Source organism: Bombyx mandarina, chromosome 03 (genome assembly GCF_030267445.1).
Source record: "Bombyx mandarina strain Sakado chromosome 03, ASM3026744v2".
In the NCBI taxonomy this organism is placed as follows: domain Eukaryota; kingdom Metazoa; phylum Arthropoda; class Insecta; order Lepidoptera; family Bombycidae; genus Bombyx; species Bombyx mandarina.
Window position 1 is genome coordinate 5,031,824 of NC_143210.1, and position 22,079 is coordinate 5,053,902.

A 22,079-nucleotide genomic window follows, 5' to 3' on the forward strand; every position below is an offset into this window, starting at 1 on the left:
TGTGAGCACATCCACCCATCTAAGCAATAAAAAAAAGGTATTTTGAACTGTTAATAATTTAATTATTCAAGAACAAGAAGGGATACCAAGATTCATAAATTGCATTACAGTGTATGTACACTTTCATCCGATTACATGATTACGATGTTTCTTCAACATAGAAATATATTACTTGTAAAATTTTCGCGCGAAATCCATTTTCAGCATAACATAAAAACCTCTCTCGGTTATGACGTCATGAAAGCAGAAATTTTACTTCACCGTTAGAAAATAAATGTAGATTCATTTAAAATTTGTGTTACGAAAATTCTGTTACTTTATATTTGCGGTAATATTTTTCTGAAAGCAAGCCTTAATGTTTTGTTTTTTCTGAACTAAATTCGTCAATAAGCTGGTCTGATGTTAACTGATTCCCAGAGTCCAGAGAAATCATGATGGGAATGCCACCCACTTTGAGGTCTCTTCAAACTGCAACGTATGACTGACTGCTTCTTCTAAGCACGGTCTGTTGCAGCCTACCAGTAAATAGCAATCAGTAATTCAATTTTGAAGCCGTTGTGACCTAAAGGATAAGACGTCACCGTGCATTCGTGTTGAGCGATGCACCGGTGTTGGAATCTCGGGCGGGTACCAATTTTTCTAATGAAATTCGTACTCAACAAATGTGCACGATTGACTTCCACGGTGAAGTAATAGCATCGTGTAATAAAAATCAAACCCGCAATTTTACATTTGCATAATTACTGGTGGTAGGACCTCTTATGAGTCCGCGCGGATAGGTACCACCAGCCTGCCTATTTCCGCCGTGAAGCAGTAATGCGTTTCGGTTTGAAGGGTGGGGCAGCCGTTGTAACTATACTGAGACCTTAGAACTTATATCTCAAGGTGGGTAACCACTTAACACCAGTACTGTTTTTTTTTATAACTACGTCCTTACTGAAGGTGACATAAAACTGAATAATAAAAAAGTACATTCTCAGTCTATCTGGAATTATGGTGTAATAAACTCCGGCAACTGCATTACGTTTAATAAATTTCTTGTTACGGCTCTCGACGGTAAGTGCCGAAAGAAAAATGTTGTTTCGGAAATTCGTTTTCGACTATTACGCTACTACGTATTTTTGTTTCACTTAACGAGTTGAAGACATTTGTTTTGGGACAATGAAAAATTTACATTGCATCATTTGCAAGACGTAAGGATGCTTTTTTAAACTATGAAAACGAACATAAATGAATATTTGTTTGTTTATTTTTAAGAAAGTAGATCACAGTTCATCTGGTGTTATGCAATCGTTTAATACCCGTTAACCACCGGGAGCCGCAGACATCACAACCTGAATATCTCCGCCTTGAGATATGATGTGGTTTTTTTGCCTACCTATGCTGGTTACCTTGAGGGATTATACCAGCTTAACCTAGCATGTAAGTTCACGGGACTCAGTCTGGCGAATTTGCTAACACTAGTCCTAGCAAGTGCAGTGCTTCGCTGAATCCACCACCGGATCGAAATCGCGACCAAAAAAGAAGATACGGCGAGAAACTCAGTGGGATGTGTCTGTGAGTTAATTTACTTGCCGAACCCTTCGTTGCGTTTGAGGGGCTCGACGAGAACGGAGGCCGGTGATATGATGTCAAAATTTCAAATAGTGTGACGGCTGTCCCAATCTTCACAAAGGGGCGTAAGACTGATTCACGGCAGAAGTAGTCGACCGTGCTATATAGGCACAATATAATGTTTTATATGCTATGGCATACAAAACGTGCAGTGAATTGTCACAGTGACATGCAAGTTTATTTTTTATATACTTAAAATGAAATGCAACCTAGTTCTTATCTTGCAAAGCACACTAATGTCTTTAGAGTCATTGAACTTGTAAATCGCTAAAACAGTATAGGTATTTGAGACCGTCTTTCGCGGTATTGTGTCGTAAATACTTAAAGACTGATGGATTTTAAATCCGTTGCACGGCTCATTTTGTTCCGAAACTTTTATAATATGGAGATATGTATGGAATTTCAATTGGTTTTGAACAAAATTTGAAATTTCCTGTGAATACTTAGGATGATCTACTTTTTTACTACCGTCAACTGTCGTCTGATTGTTTCACTCTTATCTAATCTTATGGAGCTCTCAGAAATCACGACGTAAATTCCCGTTCGCATTAAGGTAAATCTATATCTTAATTTTATTTGTACAATGGCCATCGTATTCTTCAAGCTGGATAACGTGATTCTTCGCGGCAGAAATTCTCGTATTTTTTCAAACAAGGCTTGCAGAGAGTAATCAGCGGTAGGCAGCCGCTTGACCTTTCCCCTGGTATAACTGCTGTCCATGAGTAACGACAACCACTCATCATCAGGTGGATCGTCATCATATTTTGCTCGTCTGCCGATAAGGGTAATTAACAAAGAACAGAATCAACTGGTTCATCAACTAACATTTCGTAAAGGAGGATATATTTAGAGGGTATGGGGTATTATACGGGTTTCAGTATGACGTTGTCGTAAATTGAAAAAGTATTCAGAACTAGAAACTTTTCAAAGTTCTGAACAGAGAATAACCAGTCATCGCGCACCTTTAAAGGGGCTTACTAGCAAAAGGTATGTAAAACATAATAAAACAACAAACAACCCAACGTTCTTGTGGTATGTAACTGCACATCCGCGTCTACGTACCATGTCTGTGACCATTAAAAAATATCTCAGAATCTAGTAAGAGTTTTAAGGCAGTAAACCTTCCATGAGTTTACGTCTGGTTTTATTCAATTAGCTTTGCGCTTTTTATTAGGTCCCATTCGTTTTATTAAGGTCCTCTAAACTGGAACTCATTACCTCTCGAAGAATAAAAATTGAACGGAGTACGCACATTTTCTGCTGGAATATATATTATTAATAATAGCACAGAGCCATACATCACGTAGCGTTTTCGATTTTACGAAAACAAAACGTACTGATTTCATTGAAGGTATGTTAGATTTTACGTTGGAATCAAAAGGGGTCTTGTAAGGTTGGTGGAAATTTTCTGTTTAGTTGAGTCGGAGTGGATCTGGCTGTGGTGACAGCGCTATACAGTGTGAGCTTCGGTTGCCGTTTTTATTTTCAGAGAGCACAGTTTTAGTGATGCATCACTCTTTTTATTTACTAACTAGAGATATAATATGATGAAATAATGTTACAGTTGGCGAAAGTTTTAATCAAACTCTCGAAAGTATCTTTAGGAGACATTTTATTACCGATGGTAATTATAAAGGTTTATAATGGTTTTCGAAAAGGTTCTCATAAATTAGGTAGACAAGACATTCCATGTGTAAAAACTTTATTTAGAAAATTATAAACACTTATAAACCAATTTCGAGGACTTTCGAGGGGAGTGAGCGAAGAAATTGTATATGATAGAAGAATATGGGAGGAGAAAACATGTTGCACCGACCCCAGGTGAACAACAAAAATTTCAGTTTAAAAATCGCATATCGGATTTGTAGTTTCGAGATGTCTGAGCTAATGTCTGAACTGGTAAGTATTGTGCCTCAACTATCCTCTAGCTTCTAGCAACTAGCTTCTAAAAAAAGTCAATTGCTAGCGTTCTCTCAATTTTTGACGATGATTAGAATCTTTTTGATTTCAGCGTTTCCACCAATAAAAATCGATACTTTGCTCATGATTTCACTAAGCCAACGTATAGTTATACATCCCATTTTTGGGCAAGACTCAGCGTCATCAATTACAATCAAATACCATAGACTCAGTTTTCTCATTGTGAGATACTGCCTTCTGAACCCTCACAACTTTGACTTCTCAAGATCAATTGAATCGGGCACTTTATTACAGCCCATCCGAGTTTTATTCAAATAAAGCCCTACTCTGAATAAAACTTTATCAAATTGAGCACGACTTCAATAAAAGCTCTCTTCGAAAGAAGCGAATGTAGTTACTGAAAAACAGGGTACTAAGAAAATAAAATGGTGTGACCTAAATTCCCTTGATTTATGCTTCTAATTACCTGCTCACGCTCGGCCTTTGTTTCATTAGGTAGAAACGTAGCTCTGTTCCAAATGGATGAATTTCAAGAGGGAATTGAAGAGTTCCATATACACGTTTTTCAGTTACGAAGTACAGATTGTAAATATAATATTTATTAAACTTTATTCATTGATGTTAAAAAATATATATTTGCAATAAAAAGAGGCTTCAATGAAAGCATACAGCTTAAACTAAATACTGGCTTTAATAGGAAAAATATTAGAACAAAGTAATCAAATCATTGTACTGTCATCGATTGTTGATACGTGTGTAAATACTCAAGGTATTGAACTCTTAAATACTGGTACTAAGTGTATTATCTATGAATAGAACCAGAATGTCCGACTAAGATTTTTAAAATTATTTTAATTGTTTGGCACGGACAAATAAGATGACCTCATAGACATTGACCATATTGAAGCCGCTGCCTAATATGGAACCATTGTCAAACCTATTATAAAAAAGTACATTTCATAGATAGTACGAATTTAACTAATGACAGTTAATTCATTTCATTAACTCATTAAATTCATTAAGACTACAACAAGCCGGCAAATTAAAAAAAACCTTGTTACTGCCCAATGTTGTCCATTAATTACATGTCATTAAGATGCGTATAGGTCCGTATACGTATCCGCATAAATCGTAGGAGTTGGGAAATGCCGATAACTAAATATAAGAGAATAGTTGGCTAGAGCTGATGGTACGCGGCAATCCTCACTGAACATTCACTGCAGATAAAAGTGGATTCCCCAAAAATAACAAAATCTTCTCTCGACAACACGAGAGCATTGATACAAATACAGAGATACTTAAGGATTTCCTTAAGCTCAAATAATCCAAAGTAATAGTGACTAGGTATTAGGTAAATCCACCGAAGTCTAGACAGAAGTAATTATTCTAAGTTTCCTTGAAGAAACCTTAATCAAGAGTTCAATAGAATTTTCAAAAGTAAGCGTAAGTAGCAAACGTTAAAGAATCGTTTCGTATTCATTTTATTCCATTATTAATAAACAGCATTAACTAGAACAATAAAACCGCGTTTTGGGAGTTCACGTCAATAGGTGGTAACCACTAAGCAACTACCCTGCACTCTCTCTCAAGTTTGCGACCCTCCGAGGTCAGAACCCGGGCAGGTCAACACTGCAACCAGATACGTGGTTCACCCCAAGGACGTCCGAATGCAGCTTTTGTGGCGACCCTAATAGGTACCAACGCTCTGTCTTTTTTATCACGAAGCGCTCTCGCCTTTGTATAAGTTAAGAAATTCCTAAAACAGTACGATCGCGATAAAGTGAACAGCACATAAAATTATATTGGCCGTGAGCTCGTATTTGGCATTAAAAATCACCCCCGCTGTTGATAGATAGAGTAATGCAGGTTAACGCCGCACAAACTACTAAAAAGTTGATCTGTGATCAGAGTATCATATATTATCACTATTACTACTATTATTTCGATATAATATCTACTATTATTTTCATTCAGTGATCTTTTTCCGAAAGATTTACATGAGAAAAGCAATAAAATTAAGAAAACTTATTATTTATTCCTAAATTTTACATAAATACTATACTTATATAATCAATTTAATCAAACAGCACCCACACAAACACACACTATGGGCCAATTATTTTGATTACATTTAATAAATATTTGTATAAGTAGTATTTTATATTTGACCAGAGAGCGCGTAGCAACATTGAGTTAGACTAGTCAAATTAAAGACATGCCTACATCTGTTGAAAACTTATTAAGGAATTCGGTTTTCAAGAGTCAGAGCTGTTAGTCCGTTGCTTCGGTTAAAGCTTTGTCTTTATGCGATAAAGAATAAAATATTAAAATAAGACACATTAGTTGAAGGCTTTGTCGTATTTTGTTCGATTTATTCTATATATTAGTAATGGGCTACTTAAACATAGCGCAAAATTTCTGAAATTTCGGTTCTTTAGACATTAACAGTTGTTGGACAACTAAAGTGACGGATGAAAGGCGATTGCATGCAGCAGAGATGCGAATGCTGCGATGGATGTGTGGGTAACGAGAATGGATAGAATACGGAATGAATATGTTAGAGGAAGTCTGAAAGTGGCACCTGTGACAGAGAAGCTGAGAAGTGCGCGTTTGGGATGGTACGGACATGTGATGAGACGAAATGAAAATGAGGTAGGTAAGAGAATGTTAACTATGAATGTGGAAGGTTATAGAGGAAAAGGTAGATATAAGAAGAAATGGGTGGATTGCGTGAAAGTAGATATGGGTAAGAGGGGAGTGAGTGAAGAAATTGTATATGATAGAAGAGTATGGAAAGAGAAAACATGTTGCCAAAAATCGCCGACCCCAAGTGACTGGGAGAAGGGCAGGATAATGATGAATGATGAGACATTAATTTCGGCATCAGTAGGTACGTTCATGCCATATGTGTTAACCATCGGCCTATGTTGTGTGTATAAACGGACACATTAAACATATGAGAGTGGACCTCCTGTCGACATAAAGTCTGCAGTTGTACTGGCAGTGAAAGTTACCTCTACACGTGGTCCTCCGGGCGTAAGGGCATGAACACATGCTTCTAATTCAATAAACTACTTGTGTCATATAATCTATATATTATTATATAAAAATGAATTGCTGTTCGTTAGTCTCGCTAAAACTCGAGAACGGCTGGACCGATTTGGCTAATTTTGATCTCGAATTATTCGTGGAAGTCCAGGGAAGGTTTAAAAGGTAGATAAATATGAAAATGCTCGGACTTGAATAAAAATAGCAATTTTGTTTTTCCTTTGATGTGTCCCCCGTCGGACGGATTCCTTTTGTGTGTTTTAAGTTTATTTTATACAAATATTTAGGTCTTTTATTTATCGATCGAGGCATTATGAAGTCTGCCGGGTCAGCTAGTTCAAAATAAATCTATGAAGCTATTAAACATTTTATTTGATCTCGATAAAGAAGTTTCCGATTCGAAGAACCCAAAAAGGTGTTAGACAAATTTTAGGAAAAAATAAACGTTAAAGGAACTTCTTTACAAACATACACGAATTGAGCAATAAAGCGAAAAAGCATTTATTGTTTACAAATTGAGCAATAATTCTTCATTAGAGCTCATTAAATAGATGCCTATAATCTAGACCAGATCTAGCCTGGAAACGCGTCCGCCGTCGGATATTGCACATCTTTCGACGGATTAGTCTCCGACCGCAGACTAATGGATTCAAACGCCGCTTCAAACGTGCCCCGAATCCACTTATTGGCAATATTCGTTCCACAGCACGATTTCAGTTTTGTATTCACCTTGATCGGTGTCGAAAGGTGTCTATTTAAGCAGTCTCTTTTTGTTTACAGAATTTGCAATGTTAATAAAACTAGTGGTCCCGCAGTAGTCGAAATTCGATTATCATTCATTGATATTATAAGTTTAGACATTATCATGGTTCTATTGTCATTACTTCTATAATTACAGTTGTCACCTAGGCTATATAGTATAATAATAATATAATATAATATTATAAAGAGGAAAGATTTGTTTGTTTGTTTGTTTCGAATAGGCTCCGAAACTACTGGACCGATTTGAAAAATTCTTTTTCCATTAGAAGCCGACATTGTCCCTGATGAACATAGGCTACTTTTTTTTATTTATTTTTTATTTATTTTTTTGGTTTCATGTGTGTTTTAATGTTTCCGAAGCGAAGCGAGGGCGGGTCGCTAGTAGTATAATAATATTATAATCTATTCTCTACAATAGTAACAAAAGTTTGACAACAAACGCAGGGTATGACAAAACGCATATACGTGTTGTGTCAAATACATGGTAGTGTGTGTAATGTTTTCTTTATTGATTTATGATTTATATTCTCTATAAGTGTGATAAATTTCACATTCCTCTATCAGCGCAATTTTCGTAAAAAGGGGTACAAAGTTTTTGCTTTACGTATTAAAATTATATAGACTTACTGCAGATGATATTCGACTATATGAATATGGTTAATAATTTAGACTTTAACCAAATGTTCCAAAATCCGGAAACTAGACTCTCTCGCTTTAGCAATAAAGTAATTTATAAATTACGATTTTAACAAACACCCGGGAGCGTTTAATTCTAAAACGAGATATAATTTAGGAAAGGTGATTGTGGTTAGCGAACACAAAAGCCCGTTCGAACCCAAAACACGTAATTGCAATCAAATACGTTTGGATCTGAATTTTGGTCAGTCCCATATTAATTTTACATTATACGTTACATTAGGACTGATTTGGCGTGCTTGAATGACAATTAAGGCGTTACAGTATTCATTTTTTTAATTGTACTCAATGTCGGGTTTCTTTTATCTCAAGAATATTTGATTTACTTTTGTTTTCGTGGATGTAAATTGTTAATAAAAAGCTTACGAGATTTGACACTTCAAACCCATTTTGTTGTCTGAGGTTGAATTTTAATAACCGCTGCCTTTTAAAGTGGAATTCGTGATTGCTTTGCTGTAGAAATAATTAAGATCGTTCGAGTTTGACGATTAAGACAATCAGAAGAATACGTCTGGTTTTTTTTCCTACCTGAGCTGATAGCCTCGAGAGGCTATATCAGCGTCGCCTTAACTAGTAGGTGAGCTCACGGGGTTCAAACCTGATGACGTTGCTAACATTGGCCCTAGCAAGAACCGTGCTTCGCAGAATCTACCACCGGATCGGAAACGCGACCCACTAAGAAGATCCGACGAGAAACTCAGTGGTCTGTGTCTAAGTGTTACACTACGGCTGACACTTCATCCTTATGTCAGGATAAATGCGGAGACATTTAAATGGTGTTTAGTTGTAAGGTTAGAGTTTATATAGTTTAAGTTCACTGTTTGTCTTCCTAATAAAATAAAATAAATAAAATAAAATAATGTTCCGAGATTACGATGTCTATAGACTCGGTTTGCTTTTAACACCGGATGGTGGTAATAAACTCACGTCTCGTCTACTTGTGAAATGTTACCAACAGACCCCAAATTTTTTGCATTTAAATCTATTATCCCTGACTAGCCGATGGGCTTACAACGCTAAACCGTGCTTCTGAAGCCTTAAAATGTTATAATTGACCATTGAGATGTGAAATCTATCTGACAGAGAAAAGCGGTTTGTATGGAGAATTTTATATTTTAGTTTTATCCGCTTACGGTAATCAAATTCGAATGGAAATAATTATTTGGGCTGACTTCAATGTTTGTTCATGGTACTACAATGTTACTGGTTATAGGACCTCTTGTGAGTCCGCATGGATAGGTACCATCACCCTGCTTATTTCAGCCGTGAAGCCGTAATGCGTTTCAGTTTGAAGGGTGGGGCAGCCATTGTGACTATACTGAGACCATACTGAGATCATATCTCAAGGTGGATGGCGGCACTTATGTTGTAGATGTCTATGGACTCCAGGTACCACTTAATACCACTCCAGTAACCACTTAACACCAGGTGGGCTGTAAGCATGTAAAAACAACAGTTTCCTGACGGTCGCTTCAGTGTAACTATTTTTATGCTCTCTGGCATTATTATTTATCAGAAATCAATATATTTTATCCTATATGTATCAGCAGGCAGAACTGGCGGTAACATATAGTATTTTTACGGCATTCCTCGCATGAACATGAAAATAATAATCTTATTAAGATTTTCTCGTAAAAGGGTGAATTTAATAAAATACTTTTTTACGAGTACACGTACTTATAGAGAATATTTGAGCTGTAAAGGTAAAAGTACCTAATAAGACGCTGGATTTATGAACCTAAGCCTTTGTGAGTTACAACGTGGAGTATAATGCGACTATAATAATATTATCTCTGTTTTTGGAGTTCCGTAGTCAAATTAAGAGGAAAACGAAACCAAATAGTTGATATCTTTAAAAGAAATGCTTACTCTAAATTACTACTACTCGAAATTAATACAACCAAAATCAACTTATGCTTTAGATTCGACGGACACGCAATGCGTTTCTCTACTACCTTCACTATGGCTGTAATCTCCAAGAAGGCTAAAAGGTATTGGTATTAAAACACTGAAATAAATTATCATCAATATTAAGACATAATACAATAAAACAGTAGACTATGCTGTGTCTGTTCATTGAAGTAAAGTGTACAAACAAACAAATACAAAAGTGGTAATTAAAAAAGAATTATAGAACATAAACTCACGGATTTTCTGAATTAATTTTAAAATAGTTTTTATAATAGACAAAGAATATTTGGAGCAGATAGATTTAAATTTTGTTTCGTGAAAATCGGATGCTGAAAATGTTGTTGTAATTTGAACAGTTTCAGAGTTCACTTTACTACTGCTAGTAGTCCCGTCCGAGCGTAGCTGAAATAGTCCCTAAGCTACAGGGATTAAGTAGGGGAAAAGAGTTGTTCAGAGAGAATAATTCTTTTTCTTCGTGGTCGCATTGGCAATCTTATTCACTCAGTCCGTAGAGGTTAACGTTCGGTATCTACTGATTCACAGTTAGTCACGCACGTACGTACAATTGGGGTGATCACTCTGACTGATTAGGTCAGTTGAGTTGCGTTAGTTAACAGCCGTTCTGATTTGGATATGGAAGTTTTCCGCCACACACAGAGCACGTAATAGGATACCGTGGGCTGTTACGTTACGAATGCGTACCATACCGTGACCTTGTCAAGGAGCAAGCGCAAGACAGGGTCAAGTGGAGAAAACTTCTAAGGGTCCCATGTACCAGCGGGGTACCATAGGACTACAACAACAACAACCATTCCATCACTCCTAATAGCTGTCCATTCATTTGTTCAATAACTTATTTTTATGGGGGCTTTGTAAGCATTTGCTTGACATTTGGGTGCTTTTGTGTAAACCCCTGCCTTCGGCTCGTGATCTTCATACAGCACTCGCAAACGTTTTAGTATATCTTGGTTTGATTGTAATAAGATACAGGTAGCAGATATGCTTACCCATTTTCTATATATAGGAGCAAAAAGAAGACGGAGACAATCGATTACTTAGTCATTGCAGTGGTCAGTAATCTGATTATTGTAGCCCGGGATCCAGTATCAATTAATTGAGTTAACATTCTTTTTAACATTATTTGATACTTTGAATATTAAAATCCTTGGGCTGGAGCTTTTTTATTTATTTTTTATGAAAGATACATGCAAGTCAGTACCTACCGCTCAGGAGTCTCTAGAAACCTGGTTTGAAGAAGAACATATAGCCCAAATCACCATAAAAGAAGCTCCTTAGTGCCAAAGCCGGATGGTATGTTGCAAAAAGATCTTTGGAAAAGCACCATGGATGAACGTTGTGATTTTGGGTAGTTTGAATGAATTTTGCTCCGATGGTGGGCGATATGATCGTAAATACGAGATGACAGAATCATCTCAAATATCAGTTATGAAGACGGCGGGGAGAGCCTAATCATATTATAATCTTTTACTAAATTTACAAAAGAATACAATATAGTCAAGTGTGTTATTTTAAAATGTTATCGTATCAAATACAACCTTTATTTGGATCAAGAACCCATAGACATAACTTAAATGTCGCTATCCACGTTAAAATCGAATTTATGAATTTGAAATTCAAATTCACCTCGCACTAGAGTTTCTCACCAATCAACCAATTTAGCAACTACGCAAAATCAAGGCGTTAATATATTTTAATTAAGACTCCGGTTGTCGTTCATCAGCTTATGACAGTTTCGATCGGAATATGTAAGGGAATACGGCAGGAAAGTTATCAAGCGCTCGTAACGACGTGCGAACTACGGAACGTACCCTCCTCCGGATATTACCAGGGTACGATAGATGAAAGCAATTTAACTCTTAACCCACGCTTTTAATGTTCACCTTCCAATGTCTACTCAGATATTCCGCGCACAAAACTTATTTGGAATATAAGGATGTCTCCACACGTTATTTATTATCGATGTGTACGGCCCGTTACGATAAAAACCGCAACAACATCTTTCTTCGTGAGCGAAAGTGAAATGTTCTTTCAAGATTAGACAATTACGAGTAGATGTGTTTAATTTTCATGGCTTATCGCGAGACTTAGATGTAATCAAAACTATTTTGTCGATTTATTGACGCGTTTTTATTTTAATTTTCATTATTTTATTTTCGACATTCGAATACTTGTATAGCCTTTATGAAGTGTGTGATTTGAGTGATTGAAAAAAAAACCGTAGGATTAAAATTAAATTAAGATATTCACTCGTAGCGCGTATTACGAGCCCGCACGGTTAGATAGGTAGGTACAACCGTCCCTATCTCTGCCGCGAAACAGTAATGCTTTCCGGCTTGAAAGGTGGAACAATCGTTATTCTATACAACTGAGACCTTAACTCTCTAGGTGGATGGCGGAATTCAGGTAACGGTAACTATGCTATACGAAACCACTTTTTTTTTCGGGCCGGGGGCGAACCTTCTACGAGGTCGCCGCGCCTGAGAGGTGCGCGGGGTATGTGAGACTTGACGATCTGCAGATGTTAGGAGCAGACCGCGAGTCCAAGGATGCTTTTAAGGCCCTACCGCACTAAGCGACTCCCCTGCACTCTTACACTCGACGTCTGATCTCTGTCTAGGGTCCGAATTCAGTCAGAGTAAGGGCTTTCCGCGGTCAACACGACAACCAGACTCGTGGCGCCACTCTTACGATAACTACTTAGCTTAAGGTTGGCCGTGAATTCGTTCATACGTCTAAAAGCTAGTTTAGACGATGCGAGCTGCTGTTCAGACAATAGACAGCTACTCGGCTTGTCTACTCGTACGGCAATAGCTCGGCTCGCCTTTGCTATCTACACGACACTAATAGCTGCTGTTCAGTCTTGCGAGTTGCCGCGATGTCGAGTGAACGTGTTATAAAAAAACGGTGATACGCTCTATGACAAAAATATTATTTTGGATTTTGAATTCGATAAACTGCACTGTACGCAAAACACGGGTTCCGCTCACGACCACTGTCCCGCTCGCACTGTTGAGCTACTGCCGAACGCGTCTCAACAATACGAGCAACGGCCGAGCTGCTGTCATGTACGAGTTGTTGGCGGGCGAGTATGCGAGTGAAAACAAAAAATCTTAAAGTAACTCGAATGCGAGCTACTGTCCAACTCGCACGTGCGAGTTACTCGTAATAACGTGCAAATAGTGCGAGTTACTGCAGTGCAGCTACTCGGCAGGCTGACTCGTACGCTAGCTCACACTGTGTAAACTAGCCATAAAAAATGTTAGAACATTACCAATGGTACGATTGAGATTTCCATCTCATGCGAATGTGTGAGTTACACATTTACGCGGTGTGTGACAACACTAAATTAATCAAATCCGCCAATGTACGTCTACCAGAAATATTAAATATCTACATACATCCGAAGTGAATGTCATTAATTAAATCCACGATCACTGGTCATTAGAGTAAATCATAGATTACGAGCGTCATGTCATTGTAGTTCCTTCATAGTGGAAACAGAGAATCAGTCAGTGACAGAAAATCGCTCAATCGACAAGGACACCTCCATTTGTCCGCGTTAGTGAATCAAGTACAGGCGAACTTATACATCATTTATGGCTAAATTATACAGCAAGGGGAGTTGCTTTTCATATATTTCTGCTTCATCTAGCACGTAATGCGGTGTATTGCGTCGTTCAAACTGATTATCTTTGTCATTGTTCTGCGCGTGAAAAAACTTTTCTCTTGCACCCGTGACCCATTTAATAACTTTATTCGTCACTTTTCATTATTTTCGGAATTATCATGTCGTCATATTATTATAGTGTTTTTTTTTTAGCGTACGAGTCGACTATTTTATCTGATTTGAAATGGTTGTCGGAGTACATGGCTAGCACAACATGCCATTGCCTAACTTGGGAGATTAAATCAAAATTAGTTGTAAAGAAATGTGACCCGCTGGGGTTTGGGAAAAATAAAAATTCTACCGAAGTACAAATTAAAACTATATTAACACTTAGAACACTCACAGAACACTTTAAAATTCTTAATTCACTTCTTCCGCTTCGCTTCAGGTGATCCGTTTGTTGTTTCGCTTCGCGTAGTTCCGATTACTAATTGCCTTCGTGACATTCCTGCAAAGCTTTTCTAGTCGATTCGACATCCCTAGGATTATCGAGAACATTCCTCACAAGTCGAGTGTTTTCAATATGCGTTTCCGCCATTTGAATAGATGGCGTTGTATTTCTCGAGCGCTCTTGACTTTACTAGTTCTTTTTATATTAGTTCCTACTATTCGACGATAGATCGCGTTGCTCTTACCGACGTAACAGTAATAATGTTAATCCACCATATTGAAGTTAAACTACTTCGTGGCAGAAATAAACAGAATGGCGGAACCATTTCGTCTCCGCTGGCAACAAACTTTACATTAGTACTTAATGCAGATTTTGGGGGATAAGGGGAAGAATTTGAAAACATGAATTTGAAATTTTTTTTTTTTTTTATTGCCCTTGTAGGCAGAAATGCATACAGCCCACCTGATGGTGAGTGGTTACCGTCGCCCATGGACTTCAGCAATGCCAGGGGCAGAGCTAAGCCGCTGCCTACCGCTTAATACTCTCCACAAGCCTCGTTTGAAGAAAGACATGTCATAGCGCCCGAGAAACACCGTAGAGAGGAGCTCATTCCATAGCAGGATGGTACGTGGCAAAAAAGACTTCTGGAAACGCACTGTGGATGACCGCAGTGGCTCCAGCTATTATGGATGAACTCTACTCCAGTGGCGGATAGTGCGATGGTAAAAACGAGATGATGGTATCATCTCAAACAATTCCTCAGAGCACTGAACAACAACTGAAAGTTGGTGGCGGTATACAAATTGGGATATCTATGGACTCTGGTAACCACTTACCATAAAGTAGGCTATAAGGTAGCTTAATTATTTAAGCAATCAAATTCTCTGATGAATCCTTTAGTTAATTCTATATCGTCCATTGGAGGAGACGGAGTGATTTTATTTTAAAATGACAATAAAAAAGAGATTCAGGAACTATTCAAAGCTAAACTCTATTCGACTGTAGACCAATCAAACATATTGAATAAATGGTTCACTGAATAAGTTTATTAATCAAAAGAAGTTTCACTCGACTGGAATTTATAAGGGTTTACGTAGGCCCTTGAGTTGAGGAGAAATTTAATAAACCAGCCATAATCTTGCAGTTCGCTAAGCTTCGACTCTAAATAATTTTGGATAACTTAGTTACTTTTTTATGGTAGTCGATGTGTTGGCATCACCATTGGTGATGATGATAGATGTTAAAGTTCAGCAAAAGCGACCTAGAAGAATCCACTTTTTGTAATCTATATATATATAAAAGAAAGTCGTGTTAGTTACACCATTTATAACTCAAGAACGGCTGAACTGATTAGGATGAGAATTGGTGGGGAGGTAGCTTAGATCCAGAAGAAGGACATAGGATACTTTTTATCACGTTCCCGTTGGACGTGACATAAAACGTGGTATAACAAAATGCAACTGATATGGAATAACAAAACGTAACTGACAACTAAACGTAGTGTAGTCTATGGTTAATTATAATACAATTTTGAAGTTGACCGGTTGATGTGTTTGTTTCGAGTTTCTATTAGCTTATTGTGCCGAGATGATTAATCATTAAGAAAGTCATGGCGCGACCAATACGATCAAATCTTTCCCGACGAAGCCGTAATGCAACTAGGATTCGAAACATTGCGAGTGAAGGGACTGAAGATAATAATAATAATTGTGAGGAGGTTTCTCACTCTGGAGTCCTAACCAATGGTGGCTTGTGTCGTAGACACCGCCATCAGTGGCAATCTATTTTTATATAGTGTTTTTTAAAAATTGTATTTTTAATATCTTTTTTAAAAAATATTATGTAACTAATAAGATTTTAAATAAATGTAAATAATAATAATAACAACAAAAATACATGGCCAATAAAGAATCATTAATTATTATTAATTATCCAAATAAAAATTGACCTTGATAAAATCAAAAGTCTGTTTATTTATTGCTTCTAAGGCGGTACAAAGTTCGCCGGGGCAACTAGTGTAAAATATTTCTGCCGTGAAGCAGTAATGCGTTTCGGGTTGAAAGGTAGGGCAGCCGTTGTAACTATACTGAGACCTTAGAACTTATATCTCAAGGTGGGTGGCGCATTTACGTTGTAGATGTCTATGGGCTCCAGTAACCATTTAACACCAGTGGGCTGTGAGCTCATACAACCAACTAAGCAATAAAAAAATGACTTAGAGAATCGCATAGATTTTTGCTGTTAGTTTAATGCCAGATTTTATTTGATTTTATATTAAAAAAATATCTGAAGTATAAACATGACAGTGATATCGGAGCACGAACAAAGAAAAATAATGAAACTTTTATAATGAAATAAATATAATGACGTGAAAGTAAGTAAACAAAAACCTTAAAAATATTAGGCCTAGAATAGCATTACCCTATCTCTTCCCATAATTATTGTATAAGGTAGTTAAGAATGATTCTGCTCGTAGATTTAACCAAACATTTTTCTTACTAAGGCAGATGTAAGCAAAATCTTCCAGGTTGAGTCCCGTGACCTCACCTACACGTTCGGTGAAGTTAGCATAGTCCCTCGAGGTTAGCAATAGGTAGGCAAAAAAGTGGTGGATGGTGGAATTCACGCTTTGCTAAGATCTCCGGTACTAACAAATGGGTCTTGAGCTCATTCACCCGTCTAAGTGTTAATATACCTTTTTTTTTTTTTTTTATAACAACGAGAGGCAAACGAGCAAGACGGGTCACCTGATGGTAAGTGATTCACCGCCGCCCACGGTCACCAGCGTTTACGCCAGTGCGTTGCCTACCCTTCAGGTAAGAATATGCTCTTTTCTTGAATAACCCAATGTCGCAGTTGTTGGGGAAGACCGCTGATGGCAACGAATTCCAGAGATTTACTGTGCGTGGCAGAAAACTGTTTTTAAAACGCATTGTAGTGGAACGCCAACCATCCAGATGGTGCGGATGATAGTTCCGGCGAGACCTAGAAAACGTGCACTTGTTACTTACTAATAATTGACAAGTTTTTTATGGAGACAATTAATATATTACAAGAAATTCTAATAGCAAAATTTTGGCTTCCACCAAAGTAATACTATTTGGTATTTTTGATGGTCAGTAATTTCTATTTAATTACTAAACCCTCTTTCACAATATCTCTCTGAGTAACTTTGATACTAAATTTATTAATAAAGATATTCAGTGCTCACTCAGTCGCGTGCCTTTCAGAGTGAATAAAAAATCACAAAAAGGGTTCGCCCTTCCAAACCTTAATTGTCCTTGACAGCTTCATTTATTCCTTTGTAGAACGTTTTAAATTGATTTCGTCAAGAGATTCGGGATGTAACATTTGTGTTTCAATTCCATTTCTTGGATAAAGCATTTCATTTAAGATTTAAAAAAGAGTGTGGCTATAACGGCCGTCTGGTGCAGTGGTAAGTGACATGGTCACTACATAAGGGGGTCGCGGGTTCGAATTCCGCCAAGGGAAGTTATTTGTATAATAAATATAAATGTCTTTTTCAGGGTTATGGATGTATATTAAATACGATGTATAAATATGTATGTGTATTATAATAAAAATCTTACATTTATTTCCGTTATCTGGTACCTGTAACACAAGTTCTTTACGAACTTATCACGGGATCAGTTAACGTGGCGTGGTTGTTAGTAAATATTTATTTATTTATTAATATTTATATAATTATAAGTCAACAAAAAAATAAATAAACTTAAAATTTGGCGTCTCGTTTCATTTTGACATCGGATCGATCGAGGGCTTTTTTGAAGCCAATAAAAATAATGAATGTAACAGTTTGTCAGCTGTCGTCAACTGTCACATTAAACGCATATAGAAAAAAAACTAGAATAAATATAAAAAAATAACTAGAAAAACTTAATAAATGACTAGGCTGTGAGCAACTTATAGTTACTTCTGTAGAATTTAACCCCCAGTATCCGGGATAAGTTATAGCGCCCCAAGCGAACAGGATTTAGTGTAGTGTAAATTTAAATCCGGAATGGATTAAGTTTCAAACTATTGAAGTCTCTTTAGTTCTGTTATAAATTTCTAACTTGTTTATAACTATAATGCTAACTTATAGTAATGATGTATTTGTAGTGACACTAACTCTCATTGCTAAAACAAAACATAGTGTTTGTATGTTTGTTGTGTAGGCTACATTCGCAATGGTGAAACCGATTCGAACAGATTAGTTCAACATTGTTTGAATAATTTAAAGCGGATTATAATTAAAAAATTTGAAACAATATCGTAATAAAATCGATTGAAAACAAAAATGCATGGATACAAATTTTGATTTGGCGATTTCAGACAAAAAATTAACTGAAAATTATAAAAAGGGCCGATATATTAAAGAATTTTTCAGTTACAATATCATGGTATGTCTAGTAATATTACATGTTCGTGGTTAAGTAATCCAATGCCACAGAAAAACGAACATTTTGCTGCACGTACGTAATCATCCTACTATAACATGTTTGAGCTAGATCTTGGCGCAGCACCAACAGTTTTCGTGGCCACTGAAGACTGACGTCCGTGACCAAGAAAACTCTAAAGTATTAGAAACGTTTGAAATAACTTAATGAAAATAAAAAAGGCGAGATTAAACTGTAACAGTAATTTTAATTATGTCTGCTACTCGTAAAAACCGAAGAATATATTATAATAGATTGTAGATTCAAGGTTAATTATATCCAACTGTTCTCCTTTAGCTTGCTTAAAAGGTTGGGCAATTCCAAGGCCCAATGTATTAAGTGGGCACCTGAGACATGAGGCCGATTTCTCAGTTGTGTTGTAAAGCGGCATTTGCGCTTAAATCTTGAAGAATCATTTGGTCTGTTTTAATCGTATTGGCCAATGAAAATCATTTTGTCTATTAAAGATTTGGTATAGATTTAACGCAGCCAAACTCGTACGTATTTCAGCTTTCATAGCGTTGAGCTCTATGATTGTACATATGGAAGCTTACTTTTCCAATCCTATATGTTTTATCGGGTGCGCTGTAAATCCGCCGGTAATCCAATGCGAACAGCTAGAGTCAGGCCTGACTGTCGCCTCTATTGTTTCCATTAAACGTCCATTGCTATTTTAAAATACTGGTATATTTACTTCGTTTGGTTCAAGGATTAAAAGGTTATCGTATGACAGGATTAAAGTTCATTATGTTGTTTTCCATCACAAAGCACATCTGCCTGATTTGGATTTTAATCCTTTTGAATTTAGCTTACTTAAATCATTCTACATGATTTTATATTAGCTTGGACGGATAAATAATTACTGAATTCCAACTTAACGAGTGTGTGCGCCGGGCCTCGGTTCGCAAAGTATGGAAAACATCTGTCAAGGCTTTAATAAAGAAGAATTCCACATGACCACGACTACTCTGCCAAGAGCAACCGATGATGATGATGATGGACGGATAATGCTAGCCCGGTATAAGGCTATCTGTCGTTTTCTAGACTCTGGTAGAGATTGTGTGGCATATTTTTTATTTATTTCAAACACTCATTTCTTTATTACCCTTGATCAGTTAACTGTTGCTGTAGTTATCGTTTGTCGTCAATTCCTTTTAATTGCTACCAATAAAATTAGGTTCAAGTAATTATACATTCCGTTAGAACTATGGTAATTTTTCATTAAAATAAAATTTAGATTTCGTCGATTAACCGTAAAATTAATAATCTGAAGTTAATCGGACATTTTTGATGTAGTATTAATATAACTGAGTTAAAATATCGAATAACTTCTTGTTATTTGAAGGGTGTACCGGTACTTAACTGTGCATTTTATATACATATTCTTTATATTCTGTACATATTGTTTGGGAATAAGTGCATTTTGTTATTTTCATCATCGGAAGTCGGCTCCCCTAGTGCTAAGCGCCAAAACATCATAACATGAGAACCACATCTTGAAACGTGCAGTCGAATTCTCAATTATGTTACACAGCCGCCGTTTTTTTTCTTGCTTAGATCGTTGGCTAAGCTTACATTTTACTTATTTTTAAGTGGTTATCAGAGCCAACAGAGATCAACAACAACTACAACCCACCATAAAACATGAGCTGTAAGTCTTAGCCTGTGACTTAGTACAACGGTTGCCCCACCCTTCAAAATTAAACACATTACTACTTCACGGCAGAAAAAGACAGGGTGGTGATACCCACGAGCCCATAGATGCAGCAAGCTGAGTTTCTCGCCGGATCTTCTCAGTGAGTCGCGTTTCCGATCCGGTGGTAGATTCTACGAAGCACTGCTCTTGCTAGAGCCAGTGTTAGCAACACTCCGGTTTGAGCCCCGTTACCTCACTTACACGTCAAGAAGCTGAAATAGCCAGCCTCTGAAGGCTATTAGCATAGGTAGGGAAAAAAACTTCGAATATGTGGGCTCAGGATCCTATCAATTTAGACAATCCTATCAATTCAACACCTATCAATTTAGACTATCCCGATAAAACTAACTTTCCATTGAAAGGTGCGTTGAAACCTGTTCACCTATTTGCGAGGATACAGATAAAGTACTAATAACCTCCCTCGTTGATTAAAAACAGCTCAACTATTAAACAAAAAAAAAAAAATTACAAATTAAGGCCATCTTCAGAGTTTTACACATAATATTAATTGGTGTTTTCTCAACAGGTGGCGCTGCCGGCAGCTCGGGCATATCGGTTTCAACTCAGGTACGTTGCGTACTAATATTATTTCGTTGTATTATGAAAATTTGTGGCATCATTCGGGGCGCTTTTGGGAGCTGCCTCTAAGCACCGAGATAGGGAAAGAGGCTTACGAGCTAATAACGTCTTAAGGTGCCACGAATAAAACATATGAGTAGACGTTTAATATAATTTTAAGAACATTTCGGTGAGTACTCAGAGTCGTGGTTTTATTTATTTATTATCTCAACCCTAGTTAGCAATTTATCCCGTGTTATGAGTGCCGAAGGTTGATGAGATAAAAGATTAAGTACATATTTACATACATGTAATACATACCATTACGCGCTGTGATTCGGGATAAATAAACTTCTGCCGAATTACAAGTTAACACTGTATTCAACACTTAAAACACTTCACTACACCTTAAAATTCTCAATTCGCTTCTTTCACTTCGCTTCAGGGGATCCGTTCGCTGTTTCGCTTCGAGTGGTTCCGATTACTGACAGCGTGCTATTTGTGCAACGCCTTTATAGTCGATATCACATCCCTAGAATTATCGAGAATATTCCACACATCTCTAGTATTGAGTTCCCTGTTATCTGACAATAAATGGCGTTGTACTTCTCGAGCATTCTAGGTGCTACTAGATTCTTCGATATTCGTTCGACTATTGGGTGATAGATGGCGTTACTCTTACCGGCGTAACAATAGATACCTCTTACGAAGGTATTCACTTCGATCGGTAATCGAACCTTGGTCAGGTGCTTTAGTATGTAGTTAGATAACTTATCTCTCGCTTGACGAACGAGGCAATGAAAACAGTCCCTGACTTTGCTAGATTATGTTCTTACATTTGCAATGCAAAACAAATTAATAGAATGCATTTTACAGAATTAGTTTTTTTTTTAGTACTCCTATGTTATGTTGTAGTAAAGTCCTTTAATCCGTCATGTTGTAGTCAAGTAGCAAAATTAATTCATCTTCGTTTTTAGACACAGTTCCAATAGATACCGTTTCGTTCCCAATTTATGGATTGTTCTTTTGAACAATTACATTTCTTTGTATTAACTTATTTTGTGTTGTAACTTTTGATTTTAAAGCATTTTCTTATAATCCGTATAAATATAACTATATTATTAAAAACATTAGTATGACGTTATAAGTAACATAAATTTAGGTTTTTAAAGCCATTAGCGCTTCGTTACAATCGACATAAATCCGTTTGATGGCACATTTCTCGTTTTTACACGTTTTCCTAATTATATCGTTTTCATTGGGGAAACGTTATTTATTTATTTTAATTATTCAAACACGAGACACGCCGGGCTGTGATAATAACAGAGAATAAACTTTGGAGAGTTTCGGTGTTGC

General features: G+C 36.9%; 1 protein-coding gene across 7 annotated transcripts in view; it reads left to right on the forward strand.

Moving 5' to 3' along the window:
- Positions 1–22,079, forward strand: part of LOC114251302 (uncharacterized) — a 245,276-nt gene that overhangs the window by 171,515 nt on the left and 51,682 nt on the right. For all 7 annotated transcript variants that reach the window (XM_089739405.1, XM_089739413.1, XM_089739434.1 and 4 more), the window contains exon 2: positions 20,692–20,732. In XM_089739405.1, coding sequence (XP_089595531.1) covers positions 20,692–20,732 — 41 coding nt within the window. The remainder of the gene's footprint in view (positions 1–20,691; positions 20,733–22,079) is intronic.